The 26,018-nt window shown below is 46.3% G+C and overlaps 1 protein-coding gene across 6 annotated transcripts in view; it reads left to right on the top strand.

The window, feature by feature from the left end:
• ATXN1 (ataxin 1) overlaps positions 1-25,376 on the top strand; it is a 160,404-nt gene extending 135,028 nt beyond the window's left edge. For all 6 annotated transcript variants that reach the window (XM_033070996.2, XM_033071018.2, XM_033071035.2 and 3 more), the window contains 2 exons: positions 10,874-12,914; positions 20,276-25,376. In XM_033070996.2, coding sequence (XP_032926887.1) covers positions 11,034-12,914; positions 20,276-20,806 — 2,412 coding nt within the window. In that variant the 5' untranslated portion in view covers positions 10,874-11,033 and the 3' untranslated portion in view covers positions 20,807-25,376. The remainder of the gene's footprint in view (positions 1-10,873; positions 12,915-20,275) is intronic.
• Positions 25,377-26,018: the final 642 nt, after the last annotated feature.

Raw genomic sequence — 26,018 nt, 5'->3', positions numbered from 1 at the left:
TGCAGTGTGTAAATCTCACTTGTAGTCCTTCAACATGTCAACAGCTGGTTCCTCAGAAGTTGTGTGTTTACTTGTCTGCTTGTTACTTGGGTGCTCTTCAGCACCATCTGCCTACAGAGAACTCCAGGAAGAGATCCTCGAGTTAACCATGGGCTTCTGTGCTATGGTCAGAAGTGGAGTCAGGATCAGAGTAACAGGTTTTGGGTTGGGGTCTTTTAAATGCTTTTGCTAAATGCATCTGAACTGCAGACCTTTAGCTAAGTGTTGGCCTTACTTTAATAACCCTTTTTGAAAGTCTTTGCATCATGGTTTGTAGTGGTGGCCACAGAAGATTTCAAGTTGTTCTTTTTTTTTTTAATCTGAAGAGAAATAGTGACTTTCAGGCTATCTACAGAAGAGACACTTGAAGTTTCTACAGAAAATATTTGTGGTTTCCATGATAGCAGGGCATGGAGGATTATAAGATCTGATGTGCATCACTGGTGGAAAATGGGGAGTGTAGATGCTCTTGAGGGATGTTAGCCAGGTTTGTGGCTGAAGATTTGCACCAGGATATATAATTTTCCTTATATAACCATAAACACTATTTTGAAAAAGTCCAAAGTGCTTTTTATTTCTGTTTTACTTTTATGGACTTGCTCAGAGTAATCTGCCATCTGGTATTTTTTTCACACAGGGCAGAATGAGGTAAGGGGGAAAAGATGCTTCCATGTTGTTGCTCAGCTTCCGCTGGGGGAAATGTAACACCTTTCCCTTTCCTTTATGTCCAGTCTGGCTCTTTGCATGAAACTCTTCACAGTAAAGTCAGAGCTGGCTCTCAAGGCCTGCTTTTCGGAATAGTTATGAGGCAGCTTTCTTGTAGTGTGCTGGAAAAAAAATGCAGTGAAAGTCATTCTGGTGACAGCTAGAGGGAAGTAATAACATTCTTTGCAGACTTACATGCAAAGACTAAGAAAAATAAGTGCAAGAACTGTCCAAGGGAGGGGGCTGCATTTAATGCTTGAGTGCTACATGCCTGTAGGAAGTCTTACATTTATACATACAGGACTCAAACAGATTTCCATTACCAATTGCTTTTAGCATTAGCTGAGTGATTGAGTGATGCTTCCCTTCTTTTTTCTTTCTTTCCTTTTTTTTTTTTTTGGAAACTTATTTCTGTTTTGTTTTGATCCCTTCTGTCTGGAGTAAGTTGTGCAATGATGTATGTGATAAGTGCAGAAGAAAGGGGAGGAGCAACCTTGTAGCAAAATTAGTCAATCCTGACACAATTCCTTCTGCACCCCCCCACCCCCAAAATAATAAAATTGCTTAATTAGTTGTTGCTCGGGAGAAGTTCTCTACTCAGCATCCTGCTGGCTGCACTGACTTACAGGGCTACTCTCAATTGCACAGCCTCCAGCGCCAGTGTCTGACCTCAGCACAGCTCCCAAGCCCTTCGTGCTCTTGGGGAGGCTGTTGCAAAAATGTGCCTGGGCTGCGTGCAAAGCTAAAGCCCTGTTCAGAGCTTGAGGAATGTTAGATTATCCTTGTTCTTCCAGCCCCAGTGGCTGATGTGAGCATGCTCCCTGCATGCATGGCACTGGCTATTTGCCAGGTTTAGAGTAATTTTTTTTTTTTTTTTGAATGAGTGAGTGAATGAATGAATGAATACCTGATTAAGTTAATGAAGCTGAGCCAATGGTGGGAGGGAGCGACTTGGCTGCTGCCTGTTCTAAGAGATCTGGCAGCACATTAGACTTGCATAACGCTTTATAGCTCCATGCTGCGCTCCATATGAGCCACAGGAGAGGGCTGCAATAATTACTCGGCTCTCCGATTGAAACCAGCTGCAGGTAGCTAGTCATCCTTTTGTCCATTTCACTGGTGTCGGGAGTCACTTGTCTTGCGCCGTGGATTTCCAGGGGCAGATGGGTAAGGTGCTTTCACAGAAGTGATCGCAGCGGTGAGGAAGCATGTTCGTGGCTCAGTGGCTTTTACAAAAGGTCCATTCAGTTTTCCAAGCTGTGATTCACTCGACCCACAGGTTCAACGCAGGAATGTTTTTACTTCCTGAGTTCAAAACTTCTATATAAATAACCTTGATGGGAGCTGTGTGATTTTTTTTGTTCTCTTGTTCTTTCTTCACCTGGCTGGCAAAAACAGAGCAAAAGGTTTTCTTGTATCTGTTTTTTTTTTCTTTTTTGTAAGAAAAGTAATTTTTAAATCCTCAGAGTTCTTTTTGATTGTTGTTTAAGGCAAGTTCTTTCTGGCAGCCCCGGATGGTACATACCTTTGTTTCTCACATACTTATATTAAGAGTACTGGCACTGCCTGTTAGCACACCGCCTTCATTTGTCAACGTTCCCTGCTTGAGAGCAACGATGATGATTTGCATTCTTAGTTGGAACGGGTGGGTTTTTAATTGCAACTGAAGCTTGTGACTATGGAACCTGCTATATTTGTATCATCCCGCATTATTTCATTTTCTTTTGATTGTTTTCTGTGTTGCCTAATCAGAACAGTTGGGGCAATCAGCCTCGCCATGCTGGCCTCAGTCAAGTGACACTGGTGATGGATTTGGGCTCTGTGCCCATTTTATCTGCTTGCTCCCCATTAAGCAGGAGGGAGGCTCCCTACTCACTGAGTCAGGAAGAGTAACTAGTCACTTGATTTTGTAGGCTGCAGGACCTGAGGAGTCGTTTCAGAGAGAGAAGGTGCACAAGAGTTGATCTGGCTTTTTTCTTGGTCATACGCATTTCTAGGTGTGCTGACTCCTACAACACTGCCTGTGCTAAGATGGTCAGCGTGAGGGTCTGTGAAAGATGAGTGGGTGGTGCTGCAGGCTACGCCCAAATGTAGCTGACCGGAATGAAGAAGAAAAAAATTAAAGAGTTAGAGAAAAAAAAGGTGCCTGAAGGGGATGTTTAACTCGTTCTCTGTCTGCAGCACTGGGGGTACGTGCTGTGTGCCTCGAGACCAGCATGAGCTTCTGACTTTTCTGTTTTGTCAGTAGTGATTGTCAGCCATCCTGATTTGGGGGGGCACAAAGTGTGTATTGAGGCAGTGAGCAAGGGCTGGTGCAAAAAGGGCTTCAGGTTAAAGCTTTGCTGTATGAAGTCTGAGAGAAGGGAAGGTGTTGGAATCCATTTCAAGGGGAATTTAACATCAGTTCATGTTTCACACTTTACAGATGGACTAATTATAGTCTAATTTACTGGCACATGGAATCTACCAGAAAAGTGGTCTGCAGGGAAGACTTCCAAGGAAAGGCACTGAGCATGCAGATGACCTTTCCAAATCTTCCCCTAAAGCTGTGCTCTCACACTGTCCCCTTATCAGCCAGGCTTAAAGGCACACTCCTCCCCGTGAGCGCCTGTGCTTATCTGTAAAATGGCTGCTCTGAGTTGGCTGCTGCTGGCTGGTGTTCCTGGCTGGATCTTCAAAGGGGTGAAACGCCCCCGGTTTCTGTAATTTTTCGTGGGGGTCTTATTCAAGTCTCCTGGCAGCGCAGCCAGGTGTCTCTCTTAGTTTGTGTTGCAGAAGATGGAGAGAATGTTAGCGAGCATTTTCAGACACATGGAAGGAGACCTGTGTGACATATCTGCAGTACAAATGTGTTCATACAGGCATGACAGTTTCTGTCACAAGTTAAAATGAGTGGCGAGTGGGTGTTGCTACGTTTATAGTCACTCATGTGAAATTTTCAATGGAAAATTGTGTAGGCAGCTCCCATTGTAGCCACATTGTAGGCACATTTTAGATAAATGAAAAACATCAACAAAGTAATTTGTGTATTAGACTTGTTTATAAATGAACTCTATTCACTCATTTGAGCTGCAAAAGTGCCTCTAGGGGATGGGTGTGAGAGTAAGGGGTGTCACTGAGCATTGTCAGATGTCCTGCTCTGGCAGCAGTTGTTGCAAAGCAGATGAAAGGTTGGATGCTGCGCTGGCCACTGGTAGAATTGCATATGTGGGATCTCCCTTTCTGTCTTGGTGGCATTGAAGGAGCATTTTAATTTATGAGCATTTGCTCCATGGCTTCCGTGCTGCCACTGCAGACTCTAGTGTGTGTGTGTAGTGGAATGCTGACTTCCCAAACATCTTGGGTTGGTGGTCCTCATGTCCTGGCACAGCTGACTTGAGGCTTGGGGAACAGGGCTTCGGATGGGTTTGGCAGGCCACTGTCAAGCTGTAAAGGCTTCAGTGCAGCGTGGTGGTAAATCATCAAGCTGCTGGAATGAGCTCCAGCCATGTGGGACTGTGCAGCTGGCAGTCAGCCTGAGCTGAGACCCCAGGTCTGAGCAGCCCTGGAACTTTCCTTTGTGGCTGCAGATGGAGCTGCTTCTCATAGGGTCAGCTGAGGTTCACTTTCTGCTGTGCAGCTGAGAGAGAAAGCTGTGCATCAAGCTGTGCACACTCAAATGGCTTTGCTCCAGGGCTCAGACCCTCACTTAGCAGTTACATGCTTTCCCTTCCCCCACAGAGTCAGAAGGCTCTGGAGTCCAGCATTTCACCCTCAAAAAACCCTCACTGTAATCAGCACTGTCAGCTCATGCATTTTTATCTGTGGATATCTGATGCTATTTCACAAAACTCTGGTTCCTGGTGTCAAATGATGAGATGGGAAGTTCCACTTTTAGCTAAACTAGTAAGTTTCTGATCTTGTGGGCTGCGGGGAAAAAGCTAGAGACCTTGAACCTGAAAGGCCTCACACAGCAGAAGAGCAAGTTAACAGAAGTAGTAAATAATAATAATAATAATAATAATAATAATAATAATAATAATAATAACCTTTGCCTTTATAATTTTAATAAAACTTTTATTACTGAACCAGTATTGTGTGTTTCAGAGGCAAGAAGCTAGGCCTGACTCCTGACATCTGAGAGCCTGGGTTTGGCACTGCAAGGATTTCCGTGCTGGGGAGCAAGGATGCTGCCATGGAGTAGGCTGGGAGGGTAGCAGGATGACCAACACACCCAGCCCTCTAATGTCAGCCCTGACATGGGATCAGCTTGCGGCTCTTGAAGTAAATGCTTCCTTGCTTCCAGCCTCTCTGGCATCTTGTAGTGCATGCTCTGGTACCACCTCTCTGCAAAGCATGTTGGAAGAGGAGGGATCACCTTTGCTAAAAGCTTTTCTCTGTATAAACAAAGGATGTAGGGATGTGAATCCATTTAAATCATCTGTAGTACTCACAGTCCTGTGAAGCTTACGTGTAGCTGCAACCTCTCTGTGTGCACAGAAAGGACAGAAAGGTCTGCTGTGCACCCAGAGGGCGGAGTGACTTTTACAGCTGCTGAAAATGAGGGCATCTCTCCTGTTGAAGAATGAAGTGATGGCACCCAGATGATCTGATGGCAGAAACTTGCAAACTTGCGAAAGTTAATTTCAACTCTTCATTCAGCGGTTAGCTTAACTAAAACCAAAGATAATTCTAGCATCATGTTCCTGTGCAGTTCACCAGCACCTACAGGCATAATAACTATGAGTTACTAACTAAGCACAATCTAACCATAGTAGCACAAGAGGCATGTGCCCTGCTTAGGACATGCACATCTCTTGTTATCCTCAGAATTCAGGGTTAAGTAGCAGAAACAGATAGTTAATCAGTGGAGCAGCTTTCTAATAATGAGTTTGTGTCACGTGTGCTCATGAATGGCTGTCCTGGGACTCCATCATCTGTCCATCCTTTTGGGAATATGTCTTACACTGTTTTTTCTCCTTAACCTTCCTTTCTCAACTTTGCACCTACATAGTTCCATGAAATTCATGGGAATGTTGAGCCTTTGGGCATCTCACATCTGGTGAGGTGCTTGCTAAGGTTTGCTTGTATCACTTGCTTTTTATCTTGTGTGGACTCTGATCTGACTGGGGAGAGGAAGGACGTGCAGAACTGTTGCTCACTGTGCCGAAACCTGTGGCAATTTGCTGCGGCAGATTCCCAGAAGTATAATAAGAACTAACACTCCACTGGACGGTCTGTCTTGCGGATGTGGTGTTGATCAGGAATCCTTTCATTTTGGGTGGAGAATTTCAAATTTTATTAGAGGTTTTCATGTTCCTTATTAATGGATCTCTGCAGTTGGCCCTCCTGGGAATTCTGCCAGGGAGCTGTGAAATTGGTCGGGTTGGACAATAAACTCCTATAGCTATTGTTGGCGTGCGCTGAGCTGCACATGGCAGGGCTAATGGAATCTGTAGCAGTTACCACCGTGAATATGTAGCTGGCAGCGGGCAGGCTGTAGAGCGGCGGGGAGAAAGCTGGCGTGCAGATCTGAGAGCCAGAATGCAGCTGCGGAGCCCTCTGCAGTGTGTCTGTCTTTTCGTCTCTCTGAATGTGATCCTGCAATCTGCCAGCCTCCTTGAAAGGGGAGGGGAGAGGTGGGACGAAGTGCCTGCCTTCTCACTCATTCCCAGCGCTGCCGAAATTACTCACTCGTGATAGGATGGGCGGGTGATTGAGGCGGGAGCATCCGAGTGCGCTGCTGCATCTGCCCGGTAACACCCCAGACACGGAGAGCCGCGTATCGGGCTCGACTCTGCCCATGGTGCATTAACATCTACGTGCCAGGCAGGGCAGCAGTGTCTGATGGAGGAGAAACACTGTTTTTCTAGTGCAGGGATACGTGTGAGAGTTTGCTAGTCATCCCTGGAGCTTGAAAGTGGGAGTTGAAAAGTCATAGTACTCCGTATGTTTTCAGGATTTGCCATCAAAGGAGCCTTTTGACAATAAGTGACCTGGTTTAATTGAGTATCCCTGAAACTGAAAGCTGACGACTGCCCCCCCTTGGGTGTTTGCTTCTTGCACCAGTCCTTCTTCCCGGTGGCACGCGATGGTGTGAGCTTGCTGGCAACTACAGAAAGGTCAGGGACCAGAGGAGGATGAGCGACCAGGTTTTTAAGGAGCTTTAGAGACACAAAAAAGGATGTTAGCTGGACCATGGGGCAGGGAAAGTGCTTGATTTCTCAACGCAGTGGAAGTCCCATCGTTTGCATAGCCGGGTGCTGCTGTGGTTTTGTGCTTCTGGCCCCACCTTCTCTGCACCCCAAGACTCAGTCCTGGGTGGTGGCACACAGCACGTCACTGTGTTTGGATGCTTGTGTTGCTGGTTTTACCTCTGCTGCAGTGAACTCCAGATAAATAAAGGAGGTCAGCATCTGAAGCTGTAACCCAATATCCTCTCCTGTGTTTAAAATTTATTAGATGAAATAAGTAGAAAAATGCTGGTTTGGGAAACATAGTGAGATTTGAAGTGCTTTGCAAAGAGATGCTGGAGTTTTGCATGAAAATGCACATCCTGAGCTCCAGTGAGAATCCCTCTGGGACCAAAGCAAGCCCAGATGGTGACTCCTCCAAGTGATTATTTTTCTGCCTTAAGCCTTTCCAGGAATTTGAGTGTGGGCAGACTGCCAGAGGACACTGGCTGTCCAGACAGTTTAGCAATGTTCCGTGTGTACTCACTGCCAGAGATACCAAAGTCCAGCTGCTCTCCCTGATCTCTTTGTCCCTTTTACCTTCCCAGCCATAATTACACATGCCTGCACGCACGCACGCACTTGTGACACACACAGGAGCAAAAAAATCACCTGGAGTTTCCTGCTCGTTTGCATATCTTACAAATTGTGATTGACAGCTCTAAAATTAAAGAGGAAGGAAGGCTCCAGAGTCTTGGAAAAATGTCTTGAATCAAAAAAAAAAAAAAAAAAAAAAGAAAAAAAAGAAAGCATACAAATAACAAACCCTGCGGCACACCGCAGAAGGCAGGCGTTCATCTTTCTAGGACAGCCAGCAAAAAACTCTTTAACCAGGTCTTGTACCTCTTGCCTTTGAGACACTCTTGTTTGGGTTGTCTCTCTTTCATTGCTTCCCAAGCAAAATCAGTCCTGTCTTATCTTTACTGTTGCTGGAACTTGAATTATTTTGAAAAGTTACTGTTTTACTTTTAGATCTTGAAGCAGAAGTAGGCTGTTTTATGCTGCATATTTGCATTTTTTGCAAATCCAGTCCTATGTCTGTTAACAGTTCAAAGTCTCACTGTGAAGTGCTTGGGCTTGGAACAGTGGGGCTCACTGCTCTATGGCTACCTTATTCCTTGTCTCCATTAAATTCATTCATTCTTCCTGGGTTCTCCAGGAGATTTTGGGTAGCCCTTTTGTTACCGGTAAAGATGAAGTCAGCTATCTGAAAGATTTACACCAAAGAGACCAAAATGCACAACCCAAAAGAGTTAGTATTTGGTATTTTTGAAGGATGTTAGCTTTGACACTGGAGGCCATCCAAACCTCAGTGGTTCAGTGCTATTTAGCAGAATAAAATCTTTGCTTCAGTTCCTGCATAATGAAACTTCACTCCATTTCATAGAGCTTCATAGTACTACTTTCGGTACAGAGAAGCTGAGCCCAGATGCCTCAAACTTTTGGAACCACTTGAGGAGCCTGGTTTACACATCACAGCAAAAGAGCCTGTCCCTTTTCAGTCCCATGTACAAACTCCCTGCTCTCTTGCAGGCAGAGTCGCCAGCCCTCTGCCTCTGCTCCCAGCTTTTCCTCATGGGAGCGTATTTAAATTCTGTATTTGCAGCTCATGTTCCAAAAGAGACTGGGGGATGGTCCAAGCCCAGCACAAGCTCCCTGTGGCAAAGGGGAGCAGGATGAGCACCCCATGCTGAGGACGTCGCCCCTGGGCAGCTGCCTGGGCCAGGATCTGCTGACTTACCTACCCAAGCCAACTGCCCTGGGCAGAAGGCTACAGAGAGCTAAAGTTAACCAAGGATGACTGCGCAAATGTGAGCTCGGCAGTTTTATTTTTAGTCGAACTTAAAAAGAAAAATCTGTAAGTCATGTGTAATATAATAATTTTAGCTGTTGCCAGGACACGCTGAGCAACTGTTAGGAGGGGGGGAAGGCCCGTGCTGATCTAGCAGGGACCCTGTCCCTGTCTCCTGGCTGCCCTCATCACCGCAGTCATGGTGCTGAGGTGATGGCGCTGACAGACTAGGGCAGGTCAGGATAGTGCCTGGGCTGCTGCACTCTGGGTATCACCAGCCCTTGCACATCTGAAGCTGCCCTGAGTTCTTTCATCCTCCCTATCTCCTCAAAACCATGGAATCTACCCTGAAACAGTGCTCTACCCCCCTCTTCCAGCTCTAGCTATTGGTGTTTCATTACTGTTTATCAATATTTAAAGAATGGAATAATTAACTTAAGACTGATTGTATCAAACCATTAGAAGGTTTGGACTTTTCCTGCAGGCTTACAGCAGCTTGGAGGACCATAAACGTAAAGAGTACTTTTAAAGATAGGTTTAATCTGAGTCTAGTGTGTCTTCAAAGTACTTCATACACATATAAACATCAGGCTTATTGTTCATTAGAAGTGAGGCAGCAGGGAAAGAAATCCCCCAAAGGAATATTACTTGCCATAAGATAAGTGTCATTACTGCTGCTCAGCATTCCCTTTAAAGTGGGCTATATCCTATTTCCATCTTCTTTCACATCCACTCTTAATTCTTTCTCTCTATTCTTCGTACATGTAACGCATGCTTTTCTTGTTGATCTGCTGCTCTTGTGAGGTGCATGATTTCTCATCAGCCATTCTTGCACAACTTTGAAAAAAGCCAGAAATGCAGATGGCAGGTGGTGGCTGGACAGGGGCAGAGGAAAAATTTCACTCTCCATGAAGGTTGATTAGGCAAGGCACGGTAGTTTTCAGGAAAAGAGTGAATGTGTTTTAGTTACAATATTTTCCTTAGCAGGTAATAGAAGCCTTTGGATGAAATAGATAATGAGAGAAAGCAACTTACTTGCTCCAATAGCATAATCAGCTCGATATAAAACTACGAGTTTTTACAGTGGTGGAGGCTCATGATTTGGGTCAGGAAGCTCCAACATGTTTTTCTGAGCAGTTCTGGGCAGTTGTCCCCAAGGCTTAGTAGTTTGCTCAGTGTTTGAACCTGTGACCATGACTGTGAGTGTGGTACCCACATCCTCTGTGGTGCAGCAGTGGCTAAGAAATGGTGGGATTGGATCCTGCCAGAGATTGATATGGTGCCAGCACCTGGCTCTGGCCTACCTGCATGTGGCAGAGTCCTGCCTGGACACCTGAATGTGAGACATTAGTAGCAGAGGGAGTTCAAAGCACTGGGTCAAAAAAACCCCACCAGACATCAAAAACCTGGCTCAGATCCATCCCTGGCTCTGGGCTGCTGCTGTAAATAGCTCGCGTGGCTGAGGTTCATTGCCAGACTGGGAGATGAAGCACACGTGTCCCTGTAATGAGCTGTGGTGTGGAGTGGGGACAAGAAGGAGCTGCTGCCTCCACAACCCTGCGCACTGTCATGTGAAGTTGCCCTGCTGGTGTCTGGGGTTCAGGGGTTTAGTAGTGACCCACCACCTTCCCTCTGCACCACTCACAGTGACTTGTTGCTCACAATATTTTGTCTGTGCCTATTCCTCAGGGCTTGCTGATGTGCTGCCATGTTTTTTTAGGGCACGTTAGGGTGAAGGCAGTGCCATCACTGCAGGGGAAGAAGAAGCTGGAAGAACAAAGCAGGCACCATAGAGACATGAAGGGTTTCTGTAGAGGAAGGAGAATGGGCCTTGGGAAATAAATGACTGCTGCTAAATGTGCCAAGTTACAGCCGGGTTGTTTCTGATATGCCTAAATTTTAAGACATTTTCTTGATGCATTAGCAGACATGCCCCAGATTTTTCTGCTGTTTAAAGCATAGCTAGCTGTCAGCTGCTCCTCGACGTGAGAGTGGCAATGCCTGACCATTTTTTTTTCCAGAGGTCTTTTTCCTGTTTGCTGATTTAGGGTGTCTGCTTATTTGTTTTCATTACTCACTGCTGACAATATAACTCCTGTCTCCCTTGCCCACCCCTTCATTGCAGAATCCAGAGGAGCTGTCGGAGGATCGTGCTCACAGGGAGATGATTCCTCATGAAGTCACTGGATCCCCTGCAGAAATCAAATGTGACTTTCCGTTTATCAGACTGAAATCAGAGCCAGCCAGACAGTGAAGCAAGCACAGTGGAGGGGGGACGGCGAAAGATGAAATCCAACCAAGAGCGGAGCAATGAATGCCTGCCACCTAAGAAGCGAGAAATCCCTGCCACCAGCCTGCCTTCAGAGGTGAAACCGGTCCTGCCAAACGAAAACCACCGTGCAGATAACCTGGCATGGCTCCCCAGCACACCCAGTGGCCAGGGCGGCCTGGGGGGCCGGCACCGGCCCGGGGCCACCTCCTCGGTGGAGGCAGGCTTGCAGCAGGGTTTGCACAAGTCACTGTCTGCAGGGCTGGACTATTCCCCGCCGAGTGCACCCAGGTCTGTTCCAACCTCTACCACTCTTCCCACGGTGTACTCGCCCGCCCTCTCCCAGTCAGGGACCCCCGTTTCCCCCGTGCAGTACACCCACCTGCAGCACACCTTCCAGTTTGTCGGGCCCCAGTACAGTGGATCGTACACCGGATTCATCCCCTCACAGCTGATTTCCCCAACAGCCAATTCTGCGACCGGCGCCATGGCGGCGGCCACAGCCGTTGCGACCACTCCATCCCAGCGCTCCCAGCTGGAGGCTTATTCCACTTTGCTGGCCAGCATGAGCAGCTTAAGCCAGCAGGGGCACAAAGTTGAGCCGCATCTGGTCAGGACACCTGGACTGATTGCTGCTGGGTCTCCTCCACCCACCCAGCAGAACCAGTACGTGCACATTTCCAGCTCTTCCCAGAGCGCTGTAAGAAATGTCTCTCCTCCAACCATCCCAGTCCCCCTGCACCCACATCAGACAGTGATCCCACACACCCTCACCCTCGGCCCTTCCTCCCAAGTGGTGGTGCAGTACACTGACTCGGGGGGCCACTTTGTCACCAGGGATCCCCCCAAGAAACCTGAGAGCAGCCGGCTGCAGGCAATGCAAGCCAAGGAGGTACTGAATGGCGAGATAGAGAAGAGCCGGAGATACGGCATTTCGCCTTCTGCCGACATGGGTCTAGTCAAAGCAGGCAATAAACCAGCTCCCCATCATTACGAGACCAGACACGTGGTGGTCCACTCGAGCCCTGCCGAGTACGGCGTGCGGGATTCCTCAGGTGTCCGAGCCTCTGTCATGGTGGTCCCCAACAGCAGCACGCCCACGGCAGACATGGAGGTGCAGCAAGCCGCCAACCGTGAGACCTCTCCTTCAGCCCTCAACGACAAGGGAACTTTGCACTTAGGAAAGCCAACCCACCGGTCCTATGCCTTGTCTCCGCAGCAGGCTCTGGGCCATGAGGGGGTGAAGGCAGTGGCCACGCTGTCCCCTCACACCGTCATTCAGACCACCCACAGCGCCTCTGAGCAACTCCCCGTGGGGCTGCCGGCGACAGCTTTCTACACTGGGACCCAGCCGCCGGTGATCGGCTACCTGAGCGGCCAGCAGCAAGCCATCGGCTACCCCAGCAGCCTGCCGCAGCACCTGGTGATCCCGGGCACCCAGTCTCTGCTGATACCGGTCGGCAGCGCAGACGTTGAGCCGTCGGGAGTCGCGCCTGCGATCGTCACGTCGTCTCCTCAGTTTGCAGCAGTGCCTCACACGTTCGTCACCACCGCCGTCCCCAAGAGCGAGAACTTCAGCGCGGAGCCCCTCACCACCCAGCCTGCCTACCAGGCCACCATGGTGCAGGCGCAGATCCATCTGCCTGTGGTGCAGTCCATTGCCTCCCCTGCCGCCGCGCCCCCCACGCTGCCCCCTTACTTTATGAAGGGGTCGATCATCCAGCTGGCCAACGGGGAGCTGAAGAAAGTAGAGGACTTGAAAACAGAAGACTTCATACAGAGCGCGGAAATTAGCAATGACCTGAAAATAGACTCCAGCACTGTGGAGAGGATCGAAGACAGCCATAGCCCAGGCATCGCCATCATACAGTTTGCGGTGGGGGAGCATCGAGCACAGGTAATGGCAACGCATGACGGGCTGGGGGGGTTGGACTGGGATTCATCCTCTGGCCCCCCAGGCCACATCACAACTCACTTGCTTTGGATTCACTCGGGCTTGGTCCTTCATCCATCTGTGATTCAAGCTGTAGACCAAAAAATCATCACTCTCACCGTGCTGGGGGAGCCATCAGGTCGCACTGGTGATAAATGTACGCTCTTGGATTTAAAATGGGTCTCTTTTATAGCTGGAGAACTCTCAGGAGGACTTATGTGATTTTCGTGGGTTTTGATTAAAATATCAGATAATGTAAGGCCTATGAAAGGTTACATTTTTCATTTTGATAGGTGATTTTTACCATTCATACCAGAAAGGTTGTGATAGAATCAGATCAAAACCTACCCTGAAGAGATAGGTAGAGCACAAGGCAGTGAATTTCCATGGCTTAAAAACTTGGAGCTTGGAATGGTTCTCATGCACATAAGTTACTGAAATGCACTACAGAGTTTTACTGAGGCTTCACTTGAAGGTGATTTTAACATTGCACGGCTCATGTAAACTCTGTGGTCAGGTACAATTTGGAAGGAAAAACCGTCTAGGTGTCTGGGCAGGCTGTGCTTCTGACCTTTGTTTCTGTGTTTACAAAGCAGGAAGAAAACCTGTAACTTTCCAGAGGTGTTTTCAGGTTGAGAATGAGTTGTTTTCAGTTGAGAATGATTTTTAGCGCATACCGATTTTAAAGTGTTACCCTGATGCTGTCCATTTTCAGAGCAATTTAGATTCTGTTGGTTGATGTTGGAAAGTTCAAATGTGCTGTGTAGTATTTGGCTTCCTAGAGGTACTCAGTTTAGATAATCCTGTTGCAAATTTTCTTGTTTTGGTGTGAGTGCTGTGAGCTCTACCATCTGCACCTCCAATGCTGCAGCCTCAGTGCTGGAGAAGCAGAATGAGAAAGAGGGAGAATGACAGGAGCTGGACATGGACACAGGTAGTAACACACCTCAGGCTTGGGGGTTTGTTTGGAGGAGAAAAGCAAACAGTGATGGTACCAAGGAGCAGATCACACAGAATATTTCCTACAGTCTCAGCAGCCTGTGGCCTGTCCTTCCCCAAGTGTACATACATGGTAAATCAGTACACGTGGCATGTCCTCCTTCTCAAGTCAAACAGGCAGATTCCCTATGTGGGTTTGTTCATGTATGTGCCTGCATCTGCACAGCTGATTGAGGTCGAGCCTCTGGTGCTTTCAGTATAGAGACTTGATTTTTTTCCCCACTGCTTAACTGTATTTTGGCACATCGCAGGCATCATGGTTAGAGGAACTGTCTTTGGATCAGGACCAGTTATTTGCCATGGTGCTTTGAATAATGAGATTTCAAACTAGCAGTCTGCACTCTGCAATTGTCATCTTGCTTGCATTTCTCTGCCTGAAGCCAGCCATCGGTGTCTGCACAGCAGAAGAGCAGGTAGCATTTGTGCCATGTCCAGGTCACAGCACTGTCAAGGCAGGCAGTGGGCTGCAGTCCTGGGAAGAGCTGCACCTTTGCAGGGGATGGAGTGCCATCCTCTGGCAGGAAGGGAGCAAGTCCGAGGCTGTACAATCCAGGGCCTGGCACACGGGTCTCACCCAGCAGTGTCACCTTACAGAGAAGCCTATCAGGAGCGGGTTGACATCATCGCAGCCGAAATACTCCCCAGCTGTGCTTCCCACGGGGGATGCTTCCAGAATGGCAGGCAAGTCACGTAAAGATATGATTAGAAATGGGAGTTTAATTTAGGTTTCCTGCAGATTCCAGAACTTGGGTCTCTTCTCAGATCAGTTGTCCCTGCGTCGCAAGGTCAACTGCTGGTTTTCCTTCACCTTGGGGTGGGGGGAGAGAAAGAGAGAGTGAGAACGCACGCATTTCTACATGCTTGAAATCTCTGTGACCTCACCCTTAGCCTGCTGTGGCACTCTGGAAGTGTTCAGCCTCATGTGCAGGTGTGCAGCAGTCATTACTGCTTAGAAAATTGCCTGTGTGAAGAGGCTTAGTCTTCTCGCTGAAAGAGCAGTGCTTGGTCGCACTGCTCTGAGCGCTGGCATTGTGGTGCTGCCGTGCTGAAACTGAGCTCTTGACTCTGAAGTGCAGGGGAATAGAGCTGCGTTTGTAGTGCAGCTCCACCAAGTATTTCATCACAATTGAGTTTCAGTAGCATACGTGCTTCTGCAAGGAGGGAGCTTTTTGAGTGGTATTACCAAGGGAGTGTAAGTTGTAAAGAGTAAGTGCCATACAAAAATAGTGTTGTTATCATTAGCTTTGGCTCACTTACTTACTCCTCCCAGGGATCTCTGGGAAGTCATTATAATATTGATGAATCTGTATTTTCAGGCTCTGTGCAGACATTAGCTAATATTCTCATGAGCTGAGGGACAGAAGTAGGAGGTTATTTTCAGCTGAGCATATGTAAACAGGGAGGCACTGGGCAGCTACTGTTGTTGTCGTGTCACTGCAAGCCCACAGCTGGCCCTCTCCAGCACAGCACTTAGGCAGGAAGGGGTCATCTCCCTGTTTTTCCAGTCCTCCAGTCACCTGGAAAATCCATCCCTCTTCCAGCTATGGAAACCTAGAGGAAAATCAACGCACCTGAAGGCCTTAATACCTGAAATAACTGAACTAACTGTCTTCACCCCTGGAGGGATGCTAGGTTTCCATTTCACAGCATCCCAGCTCTGGATTAAGAAGTCAAGTAGTGTCAACTGGGCCAGAATCCAAAGTCCAGCTGCTACTCCTCTTTATTCAAGGTGCTTAGAAGACAAGACCCGTGGATCTACATCTCTTTGGAATTCCACATATTATTTTTGTAAAAAGAATTTCATCATTATTACCTGTCTGTCCTTTTGCTGCCAGGAGAACACAGAAACCAGTAATTCACCTCCCTTGATGTTAGGGTCAAAGCACACAGGCTATGCAAAGTAAGTTCTCTGAAATGCTACATTTCAGTTCCTGATAATTACTAAGGTATAGATTAAATGGAAAAGATGAGCATATAGTTCTTAATTTTCCTTAAAAAAACCCAAAACAAAACAACAACAAAACCAAACTGGAATCATAACCACTAGAGATGAAAAAGTCCTATTATCCAGTTAGTAGCCATAGCTAGTTTATTTTAATGAATATGATTTTAGACTGTCATCTTGTTTAGTTTTCCCCTTACATCTTTCAATGCATGCACAAATGGTTACATTTTCTTGAGCTCCCCTTTTCGTTATCTTTGTCACTGTAACAAACACAGAAAGAGATGTTGACTCAGTTCACTGCTGCAGATGGAGATCTCTCCCAGCCTTCCCCTCATGTGATCTCTGTGTCCCCTGGTCACAGGACAGTAAGTCCTTTTGTCTCCAAGTGATGGGTGGCTGTGGTCTGTTCTCATGTTACTGAGTTCTGGGAGTGCAGCAGATGTCACAGCTCATGTGATAAAGGTGGCAGCCTGTGGTCTGCTGGAATGAGAGGCGGCTTGTCTTGAGAGATTACGGGATTGCGTGACTGCAGAGAGCAGCAGCCCCTGACGTTCCAGCCCTGCCTGCCTTTGCTGTAGTAACAGTGGACTGAACTGGGGTAGATGCAGTCCTGTGGGGGTACCCAGTCACACCATATTCTGGAGAGTGCTTCCGTGGCATGAGGTGCTGCCTAGAAATCTCTCACAGGAAATCCACTCTTGTGAAGGCATCGGAGTGTGGGGGAACATTACAAGTCCTGAAGTTTCTGAATAAGGGAGGTTGTGTGGGAGCATGGCACTGCAGAGGTTTCTCTCTGTGAGAAGGAGAGCTTCTATTCTGTGAATCCACCCAGTTGTTTTTCAGGCCCGAGGAGCCTTTCAGCACCCACAGCAAGGCCTTCAGTGGAGAGCTCTGCTGCTTAATTGCACATTGTTTCCAGAACTGCTTCCTTCTCTTTGCTTCCAACCTGCCACTCCTAGTTTCATCACCTTTTAATAGCATTATGGAGAAAAACACTTAATTGGAAAATATATGCTTACATTTATTAAAATATTGTTCACACGAACCACTTTCATTAGGCACCTTTTGCTTTCGTACTTGTTATTTTGATTGTAGCAGCGAGGCCCAAGACTGAAGTTATTGTGTTTCTAAATGATAGGAATGTGTTTCCTGGGCATCTGATCTGCCAGCCCCTAGTATCTGTATTCCAGCTCCAGCTGGGGTTTCTTAAGCTGTTTTAAGCCTGTCTTGCCTACTGAGTTTGGCTGAGAAATAAAAATTACAAAGGGTTATAGAAAGTTGTAGATTTCAGTGGCTGCACTGAGGAGTTTTGGGTGTTTTCACTAGTCAGTGTTAAAAAATAGAAATATAAATGTAGCTTGCAGTAGAACCTCAGTATGCTTTGAGAGGAACCAACATGTTTGTTTCTTTCTTTATCTTCTTACTAGTAGGTAGAAAAGTTGCAAATTTCTTTCTCTCCTTTAATAATTGTTGCAAAATACCGGGTGTGTAGGGGGAAGCTTTTAAAATAGGGGGTTTGTGTTTTAATGCAGTGGTCAGGAAAAAAAATTTGGGGGTGTTTTTACTGAACTTTCACACTTCAGAGGTCTTAAATTACTATTGTTTTTAGAGGATGGTTGCATCAAATCCCTCTTTAGCTGAATCCATAAGCGGACAGCTTGATAATACATGAGGGAACCCATTTCAAATCAATAGTGGTACATGCACAGTGTTACCACATCATGGGGATTCCAGGATTCCACCGTCTTTGGTTTTATTCATGATCACCACCACCAATTCTGGCATGTGTTTCAGTGATCAACCCTTCAGGCAAGTGTTTTGGATGCTACATTAAAAAAAAAAAAAGAGCATAATGTGTGGTGGAAGTGTGTTGTCATCAAGAGGAACTTGTGTGTTGGTGAGGATGATGCACACAAGCATGATTCCCACAGATACAAATAGCTTTTAAGAAAGATGGAAAAGTAGAAAAAAAAAAAGAAAAAAATGCAGCAGGCAGGCAGGCAGAAAGAGGTGAGAAAAAGCAATATAAAGGAGAAAGCTGTGTCCACCAGATGATCCATTCCTGGAGACAGCCTACAGTTCTTGTGCAGACAGCAGTTTTCATGTAAGTCCATGGGAGATGCTGGATACTCAGTACTTCTCCTGGTTAGACTCCATTTAAACTGAGATGCATAGGATAGGAATATCTGCTCTGGGCAGGTATTTGTGCAAATCCTGGTGTTAGAGTGTTTCTATCCAGTGACATGAAGGGATGGGGCTTTCATGGTTACCTCACCCCCCTTTCTCCATAGTTCAGAGCTTAAACCAGGGCTTGAGTCAGGTCCCTTTCCACTATTACAGTGTGCATAGTTTGTTGGTAAATAGTTCTGGTTGGAAAAGGTTTAGCATGACAAAAATTGATGTAGTATCTTACACCTCTAAACTGCTCCTTTTGAAATTCCTTGAACAGTGGCTTTCTGTGTTGGGCAGGTGGAGTTGGCAGGATAATGGGTGCTGTGTTATCTGCTGGCCTACTTGCAGAAGTACATAGCATATATTTATAGACTCAGTTAGGTTTATTCCAGAACCAACCCTTTCATAAACAGCAGTTGGCTGCTAGTGCATGGCATGCACTTGGTCAGAGACACCATCAACATCTGGTGGGAATCATTTGCTTCCTGGTTCTGGAGCATCTGTCTCTGAGCTGTTGGACATTCCTGAGCGAGTCTTTTTGCCCAAAAGGGCTGTGGAACTGGTGGGGCACTACCAGGAGCCTTGCTTGCAGGAAAGGGGCAGGGCTGTTGGGGGCAGTGCTTCCATAGAGTCCAGCCTCTTCTGTGAGACAGACCATGCAACTTCATCCCAAGATTCTCACTTATGAACAAACGTGTTGGAACACTGGAGTGCAGTGTGCATCTCAGACTGCATCTGTGTCAAAATGCATTTTTAATGATGCAAGACCGCCCTGGGTGTGACAGCATTACTCCTTCCGAGAGGTGAGAGGTGGTTTCACAAGTCTGCCCTGATGTTTCTTTTAAGTGAGTCCATGGTCCTGGAGAGGGAAGACTCTCCAGGCAACTGGTATAATATATGCCTGCTGAATGGCACAGAAGTGAGGTGAGCACATGTATTCAGGTGATCTCGTACCCTTTAGCCCGTACCAAATGAGGGTTACACCAACAGAGTGGGATCCTGCCCCCATGCCTGAGAAGAGCAGCAGGGGACATGAGGACCATGGGAGCAGAGCAGTGGGTATGTGTCTTTAGCACAAGCCAGCCTCTTGCAGTCACAGACCTCACTGGTGTGACAGGCAGCAGTAAAAAACACGTGCCAAGTTTTCAAGAAGTATTAGTCAGAATTTCCTGCTCTCTTTGTAGTGTGCTGGAGAGGGGGGGAATCAGCCCCATGGGTTGAGAATCACATGAGTCCACATCAAGTGTTTGATCCTGCAGTGAGTGCTGGACTGCTACCACGTGCAAAGATAAGTGGGTATTTTATCGTGCATTTTATCGTGTTTTTATCAGGTGTTTTATCATGTTGGGACCTCAAGGCCCAGCATTTGCAAAGTCAGGGAGCAGGGGCCACCTGTTGTTGGTCTGTTCTGGCTATGGCAGTTCCCTGTAATATGGTTAGATAGGATTCCTAATCAGATGTGTCTTTAAAGTGGGATGAAGCAGGGGGAAAGGGAACATGGTACAGAAAAGGAGACAGTACAGGAAGTGCAGGAGGAGGTGGGGTGACCACCTCCCTGAAGAAGTGCAGGAGGTAAACTCTGCAGCAGAGTGGAAGACTGGGTTGAGAAAGGAAGAGACTGGACTGGTGATAGACTGCTGGGGGAAGGCAGGCTCTCACTCGCTGCTCTTATGGCTACAACTCTGTACGTGCTCATGGCCTTCCCCTGGCAATCAGAGTGCCTTCACCTTTCACACTGCTCAGTGAATGCTTGTTCGGACAGACAGCAGGATGACATTTCTGTGATAATTTAGAAAATATTGTCAGAACTGAGAGCTCCTCTTGAGCTATCGTCTGGTTGGAAAGAGTCTTTAGATTTGAATTACAGGTCCTAGGTACCACAAGGGAATGCAGCTTGCCAGACACCAAAGCTGTTCTGACTATTACGCCTGTCTGAGTGGCTGGATAAAGGTAAACTTCATTCCTGCTGAGGTTTGTGCTATGAAATACTGAGCTCAGAGAAAGTATTAACAGCTGGGTGACAAGGGCTGGCATGAAGTCTGGTGACCAGTATTCTGATTTTGTGGAAACTGAATCTCGCCTTTACAATTCCAACTTTATCCCTCTCCCCCGTGGCAAGCACTGCACATGTGTGAGGGCTCATGGAGTGATCTCATGCTCTCCCCTCTCTCTCCTCTGTCTGCTTGTGTTGTCCCGTCTCTTTCTGCAGGTCAGCGTGGAAGTCTTGGTAGAATACCCTTTTTTTGTATTTGGACAAGGCTGGTCATCCTGCTGCCCTGAAAGAACCAGCCAGCTCTTTGATTTGCCATGCTCCAAACTCTCGGTGGGGGACGTCTGCATATCGCTCACGCTCAAGAACCTGAAGAATGGCTCTATTAAAAAGGGCCAGCCCATGGACTCAGCTAGTATCTTGCTGAAGCATTCAAAGAATGACAGTCTAGCTGGAAGTAGACACAGGTATGCGGAGCAGGAAAATGGGATTAATCAGGGAAGCGCACAGATGTTAGCTGAGAACGGTGAACTGAAGTTTCCGGACAAAATAGGATTGCCTGCAGCACCTTTGCTCACCAAAACAGAACCCAGCAAGCCCCCAGCAACGAGGAAGAGGAGGTGGTCAGCCCCTGAAACACGAAAACTAGAGAAATCAGAAGAGGAGCCGCCTTTGACTCTTCCCAAGCCTTCTTTTATTCCTCAGGAGGTTAAGATTTGCATTGAAGGTCGATCCAACGTAGGAAAGTAAAAGTTGTTTGGGGAAAGGAAATTAGGCTATCCCTTGTCATTTTTATCCAGATTACTGTACTGTAGACTAAATAACCCAGTATTTACATGTTATCATCTTATTTTAGGTTTATGTTATAACCTTGTTGTTATAGTTGCAGCTGGTATTATGCAGGAGACTGGTGCATATGTTTTTCCACAAGTGTTTGTCAGTGACTAGGTTTATCGAGAGCTACAGAAGGGGCAGTATCTGCTTCACACACCCTTAGTGGAAATGAATGTGTTGTCATGGCTCCTGTTTTCTAACACCTCGTGTAGGACAGGGTCCAGCTGTGATTTTATTTTCTTTTCGTCGCTGTTGTTTATCTTTTTTTTTTTTTTTTTTCTTTTTGTGTCTGTTTTGTTGTTTTGGTTCCTGTTCTAGTTTTTTTGGGGGGGAGGTGAGGAGAAGGGAACTGTAGCAGAGGTGTGTGTCAAACATGGGGTGCGTGTGTGTGTGTGTGTGTGTGTGTGGGCATCTGCCAGCCCCCGGGGCAGGATGGCCGCTCCCTGGCGGCTCAGTGATGAGGTTTCCTCACCCTAGGTGGATGCTGAGGACACAACCCTTGGGTGTCTTACTGAAAAGGATCAGACAGTGTCTGATGTTTTCAACAACAAGCCAACTCTTACTCAAGGCTCTACTATATATATATATATATATATATATTTGTGTGTGTGTATATGTATATATATATTTTTCCCCCATGGGGTCTGACTGCACTGATTTTTATTCCTAAAGCAAACTGCCACACCACATTTCCTTTCTGCTTGCTAGTGCAGTTCCATTGCCTGGAGTCAGCGGCGACGGCGAGGCTGCAGGGACTCTGGCACCGGTCGCCCTGCAGGGGTTTCCCTTGAGGGTGGGGGGTGGGTGCGTGCGTGTGGCATGGGTGGGTGTGCGTGGGTGTGCGAGGAGGCCTCTGGCTCTGCGGATGCGCCTGGCTCAGGCTCACTCCTGTTTCTGTGCAGTGTTAGACAAATCGACCGGGTTACGCCATTGACATTTGCTTCCACGAGGTAGACGCAGACTGCCCCTTTGAGATCACAGGTATCCATCGTTTTGCAGTTAGGTTGCAAACCTTTGTCTTTAACTCTAGTACTGGTTTTAGTTCATGGTTATGGACAACTGGTGCCACTTTTTTCAAATTGCGGTGTGTGACACAGGAATCCTGTTGAAGATGAACCTAGAATGTCTTTAAGCACTTAAAATGCTGTTCACACTTTATTGCTGAGCATCCTGGTCTAACACTCAGTACGTACTGTATATCACTTTAATCTGCTCGGAAAGCAACAACAACAAACAAACAAATCTCTTCAACACTGTAACTACATGCAACTGTGTAAAGTTTTCTCACAGGCAAGATGCTGAAAGTTTTAATGTGGTTTCAAAGGGATGAATGTGAATTATTGAACTAGTATGTGACAGTCATTGTCCACAAAGGACTACTTAATAGGAGGCACTTTTTAAACTTTAATGCTTGAGAAAGAGTTAGAGGCATATGCGAGCTGACATAATAAAAAAAAATAAGAGAAAGAAAAAGGAAAGAGGAAAAAAAATCATTGTCCAGTGTTTTTGAAAAAGATGGACTTTAAAGAATCTTGCAATTTGCACATCTTGAGTTTATCATTTGTGTGGTATTCCTGCAGTTTTTACCTAATAATGTTGTGGGGTGGGGGGGTCTGAAAGAGCATAAACAAATGTAGCAATTACTCACTAACCTGCCTACGCTCTAGGCCATTTCATAGGGTTATGTTCCTTTCAGAGTTCATTTTCGGTCTTTCTACCGTATTGGCCACACAGAACCAGGTCCTACCAGGACACCTCTGAGAATTTTTCTTCAGACTTGCTGAGAGAGTTTTCCAGAAAAAAAAAAACATTTCTATAAGTAAGCAAGGTGTTTGTTTGTTTTGAAAACAAACCTATTGTTATTTTATTATTATTAATATTATTATTATTTGTTATTTTAATTGCATCGTTTTCCATTGGAAAGGCGACATTTCAAGAGTTTGGTACAAACCAAGTAGGAGCGGGGGGATTCACGCGTTCAGTCTTTTCTTTCCCCAGGTAGGGCCGGATCCTCTGAGGTGCTGTGCACCCAGCCTCCTGCACGAGCGTCGGGGAGGTGAGAGTATGAAGTATGTTGGGGCTGAGTGCTAAAGCCTGTTGCTGCCTCTTGAAAGATCCCAGTGGGATTTCAGTGGGATCGCGCTCGGGCCCTCCGTGAGCAAGCATCCGTGTCGTCGTTTTTGGTTGGCGAGTTCACATCCTTCAGGTAGTTTTGAAGAAGCTGTACCCACAGGCAGAACAGGAAATCAAAGTATGTCATTAGAAACACAGTAACCTAAAGTGAACAAATTTATTTAAAGTTTTGTTTTCCCTCCCCCCTGAAATACAGTGCTTTTCTTTGAGAGAAGAAATGTTAACCCCAAACCCCATCTTTGACTCTTGTTACTTGTTACTTGAAATTTAGCTCACACCAGACCTAATTGTTTTTATACCATATTCTGGGGTGCACCAAAAAGTTGAAATATGTTTAAAATAGCTTGAAACTTTTTTTGAATTTCCTTGAATTTTATTAACCTCTCGGCAGGCTACCAAATAGCTGAGTGGGTTTCTTCTCACAATCACACAGCTTAGTTAGTGCTTATTTGTTAATATTTCTGCTCAGAGAAGTTGCTTAATCTTCCATATACTCTGCTCAGGGCACTTGCAATTTATTGTTTCATTTTGTTTCCTGTTTTTTTTTTTTTTAAGCTTTGATGGTAAAGGAATAGAAAGAATTACAGATTTTAGTTCACAGTCGTACCACTATTTCTGTACTTCACGTGTACTTGGAAAAAAAGAAATCTCAAGTAAAACCATACGCATACACATTTGTGGTTAATAAGGAAGCAGGGGCTATTAAACTGACTGGATCTATTCAACTAACACTAAAAAAATAAAAAAATAATAATAAAAAAATACATTTGGAGCAATAGGAATGTATTAGTTCTGTGCTTGTATTTCAGACTGAGGAATTCTGAAATAACTGGTTCTTTCCAAACAATTGTCCCCTTCCATGCTTTAGCTTTTGTAGGATGTGCAATACTTTATGTGCCAACTTAGACTCACCTGTGTGGTGTTAGCTAGATCTCATACCCACTTCTGATTTCCCCTGGTTTTGTCTCTTGAATTCTTTCTACCTTTCTCCCTGGCCCCCTCCCCCCTGCCCCATTGCTAAGTCTCTCCCTGTCCTCCCCCCTCCAAAAAACCCACACCATATTAAGGGTAGAAGATCCCTTGCCCCGGGAAACACGAACCCTTTTTGTATTTGTTGTTTAAAGAGATCCAGGAAGGAAAAAAAAAAGCAAAAAAAGAGATGCATTCATGTCTTCATGACCTCCAGACAGAGGGTGGCACTCGGCCCTATGGTTGAGTGCCACCCTCTGCCTGGACACACGCACACAGGAGCTGGCTCCCATTGGGGCCAAATCCTTTGCAAGGGGGGGCTTTGCCTCTCCCTCTGGCGCTGAGCATCCCTTGCAGTGCAGCTCCAAGCCCGGGAATGCCATCTGTCCCCAGGGCAGGTGCACAACACCACTCGCAAGCACTGGGACGCTGAGGTGAAGCCAAAGGAGGAGGCTCGGCCCCTGCCCTGCCTGGCGGCCGCTTTGCAATAGTAACTAACAGCAGTTTTCTTTTTGTCTGTTTGTTTCTTTCCTTTTGTAGCAGGCCTCTTTAGTTTACAACGAAATGCATACAATCACCAAGAAATTAGTCAGGGCAAAGAAAAATAAAACAAGAACCTCTTTTAGGGATTTCTAAAAAAAAAAAGTCTATTTGTCTGTCTGTCTATCTATCTATCTATCTATCTATCTATCTATCTATCTATCTATCATCTATCTATATATCTATATATATATAAAGTGACTGTTCCTTATAGCGTTTAACTTAGGCATTGTTTCAGTTTGTCTGGGCCACATCGTGGGGAATTTGAGTTTGATGTCACTTACCTCGAGTCCTCTGGTCGAGACCCGAATCGGAGTCGCTGTTGACCTATTTTACCATTTTGTACCTTGCCCTTAGGCTTGCTTTCCCTCGAAGATGCAGACCTTGGGAGGAGGGGAGGGACACAAGTTCCTTTTTTCATTCCTTTAATTCCTTCATCCCACTGTCGCTTCGTTCGACCTGTTGTTCTCGTCATTTTCTCAGCATGAGGAAGTGACATCACTACTCTTGTTTCCCTTAAATCAAGGAACATTTAGAAACCTTTCACACCTTTTACTCAGGGATGGGGCTGGCGTATGTGTGGTACACTGATGTGACCAGAAGCAGCACTTTCACTGCTCCGGAGTAGGGATGTACAATGTTACAGACAAGTTTGGATTTCCTGCATCTCATGGTTTAAACTTTGTAGATCTCACTTAGATTGCAATACAAAAGCAGCAGGCTCAGCATGAACTGTAGCTGTTGGTTATCATGAACATACACTCTCTGCAGAGATTTATATTACTTTAAAGTGTGTTGCCAGTAGTGAAAAGGAAATGGTGAAATTGTTAATTCTTGCAACTGCTTAAAAAAAAAAAAAATAGCCTGTGTCAAGGAGACCCAATTCTCAGTCTTTTTAAACACTAATAGTGTTGTTTCAGAGTGGCTCTTGGTGCAATGCTCTGCATGTCATGGGACCCAGTTCTGCAAACACTTATACATGTGCCCTTGAGAGGTCTGGGATGGCCAGTGAAAGCTGCTCAGGGGCTTGCTGTAAAGCACATGTATAAATCTTTGTGAAATTGAAGCGTGGTTCAATCAGGGCCAGATCCTGACCTTAACTGGGCAGCTGGAAAAATGTCGGGATTCACCAGGGCAGAAGCCTTGGGCACGTGGCGGGGATTTGGCCCATTGAAACACTTCTGCTGTCCCAGAAACTTGACAAAAGGCAGAATGGGATATGCACTCTTAGAGTTTCCATTTCTTCTCCCCCATCATCACAGGTAGCAGCAGAGTCCACTGTGGGCTCTGACCAGTGCTGATGTGAAAAGCAAGGGGAATGAACATGCCATCAGAGTGGAGGTAGTAATTTTTTCTGATTTTTCCAACCCTCCCACTCCCCCAAATCCTGTAATACATAGCAAAATGAGAATTTGTTGATGCAGATAGATATGCATATGTGCACACACACCCCCAGGCAAGAGTGTCTGTTTGCACACAAAGAAGT

The sequence above is a fragment of the Catharus ustulatus genome, chromosome 1 (assembly GCF_009819885.2).
Source record: "Catharus ustulatus isolate bCatUst1 chromosome 1, bCatUst1.pri.v2, whole genome shotgun sequence".
In the NCBI taxonomy this organism is placed as follows: domain Eukaryota; kingdom Metazoa; phylum Chordata; class Aves; order Passeriformes; family Turdidae; genus Catharus; species Catharus ustulatus.
The sequence above is the reverse complement of the archived record's forward strand: the minus strand, read 5'-3'. Positions and strand labels throughout refer to the sequence as shown.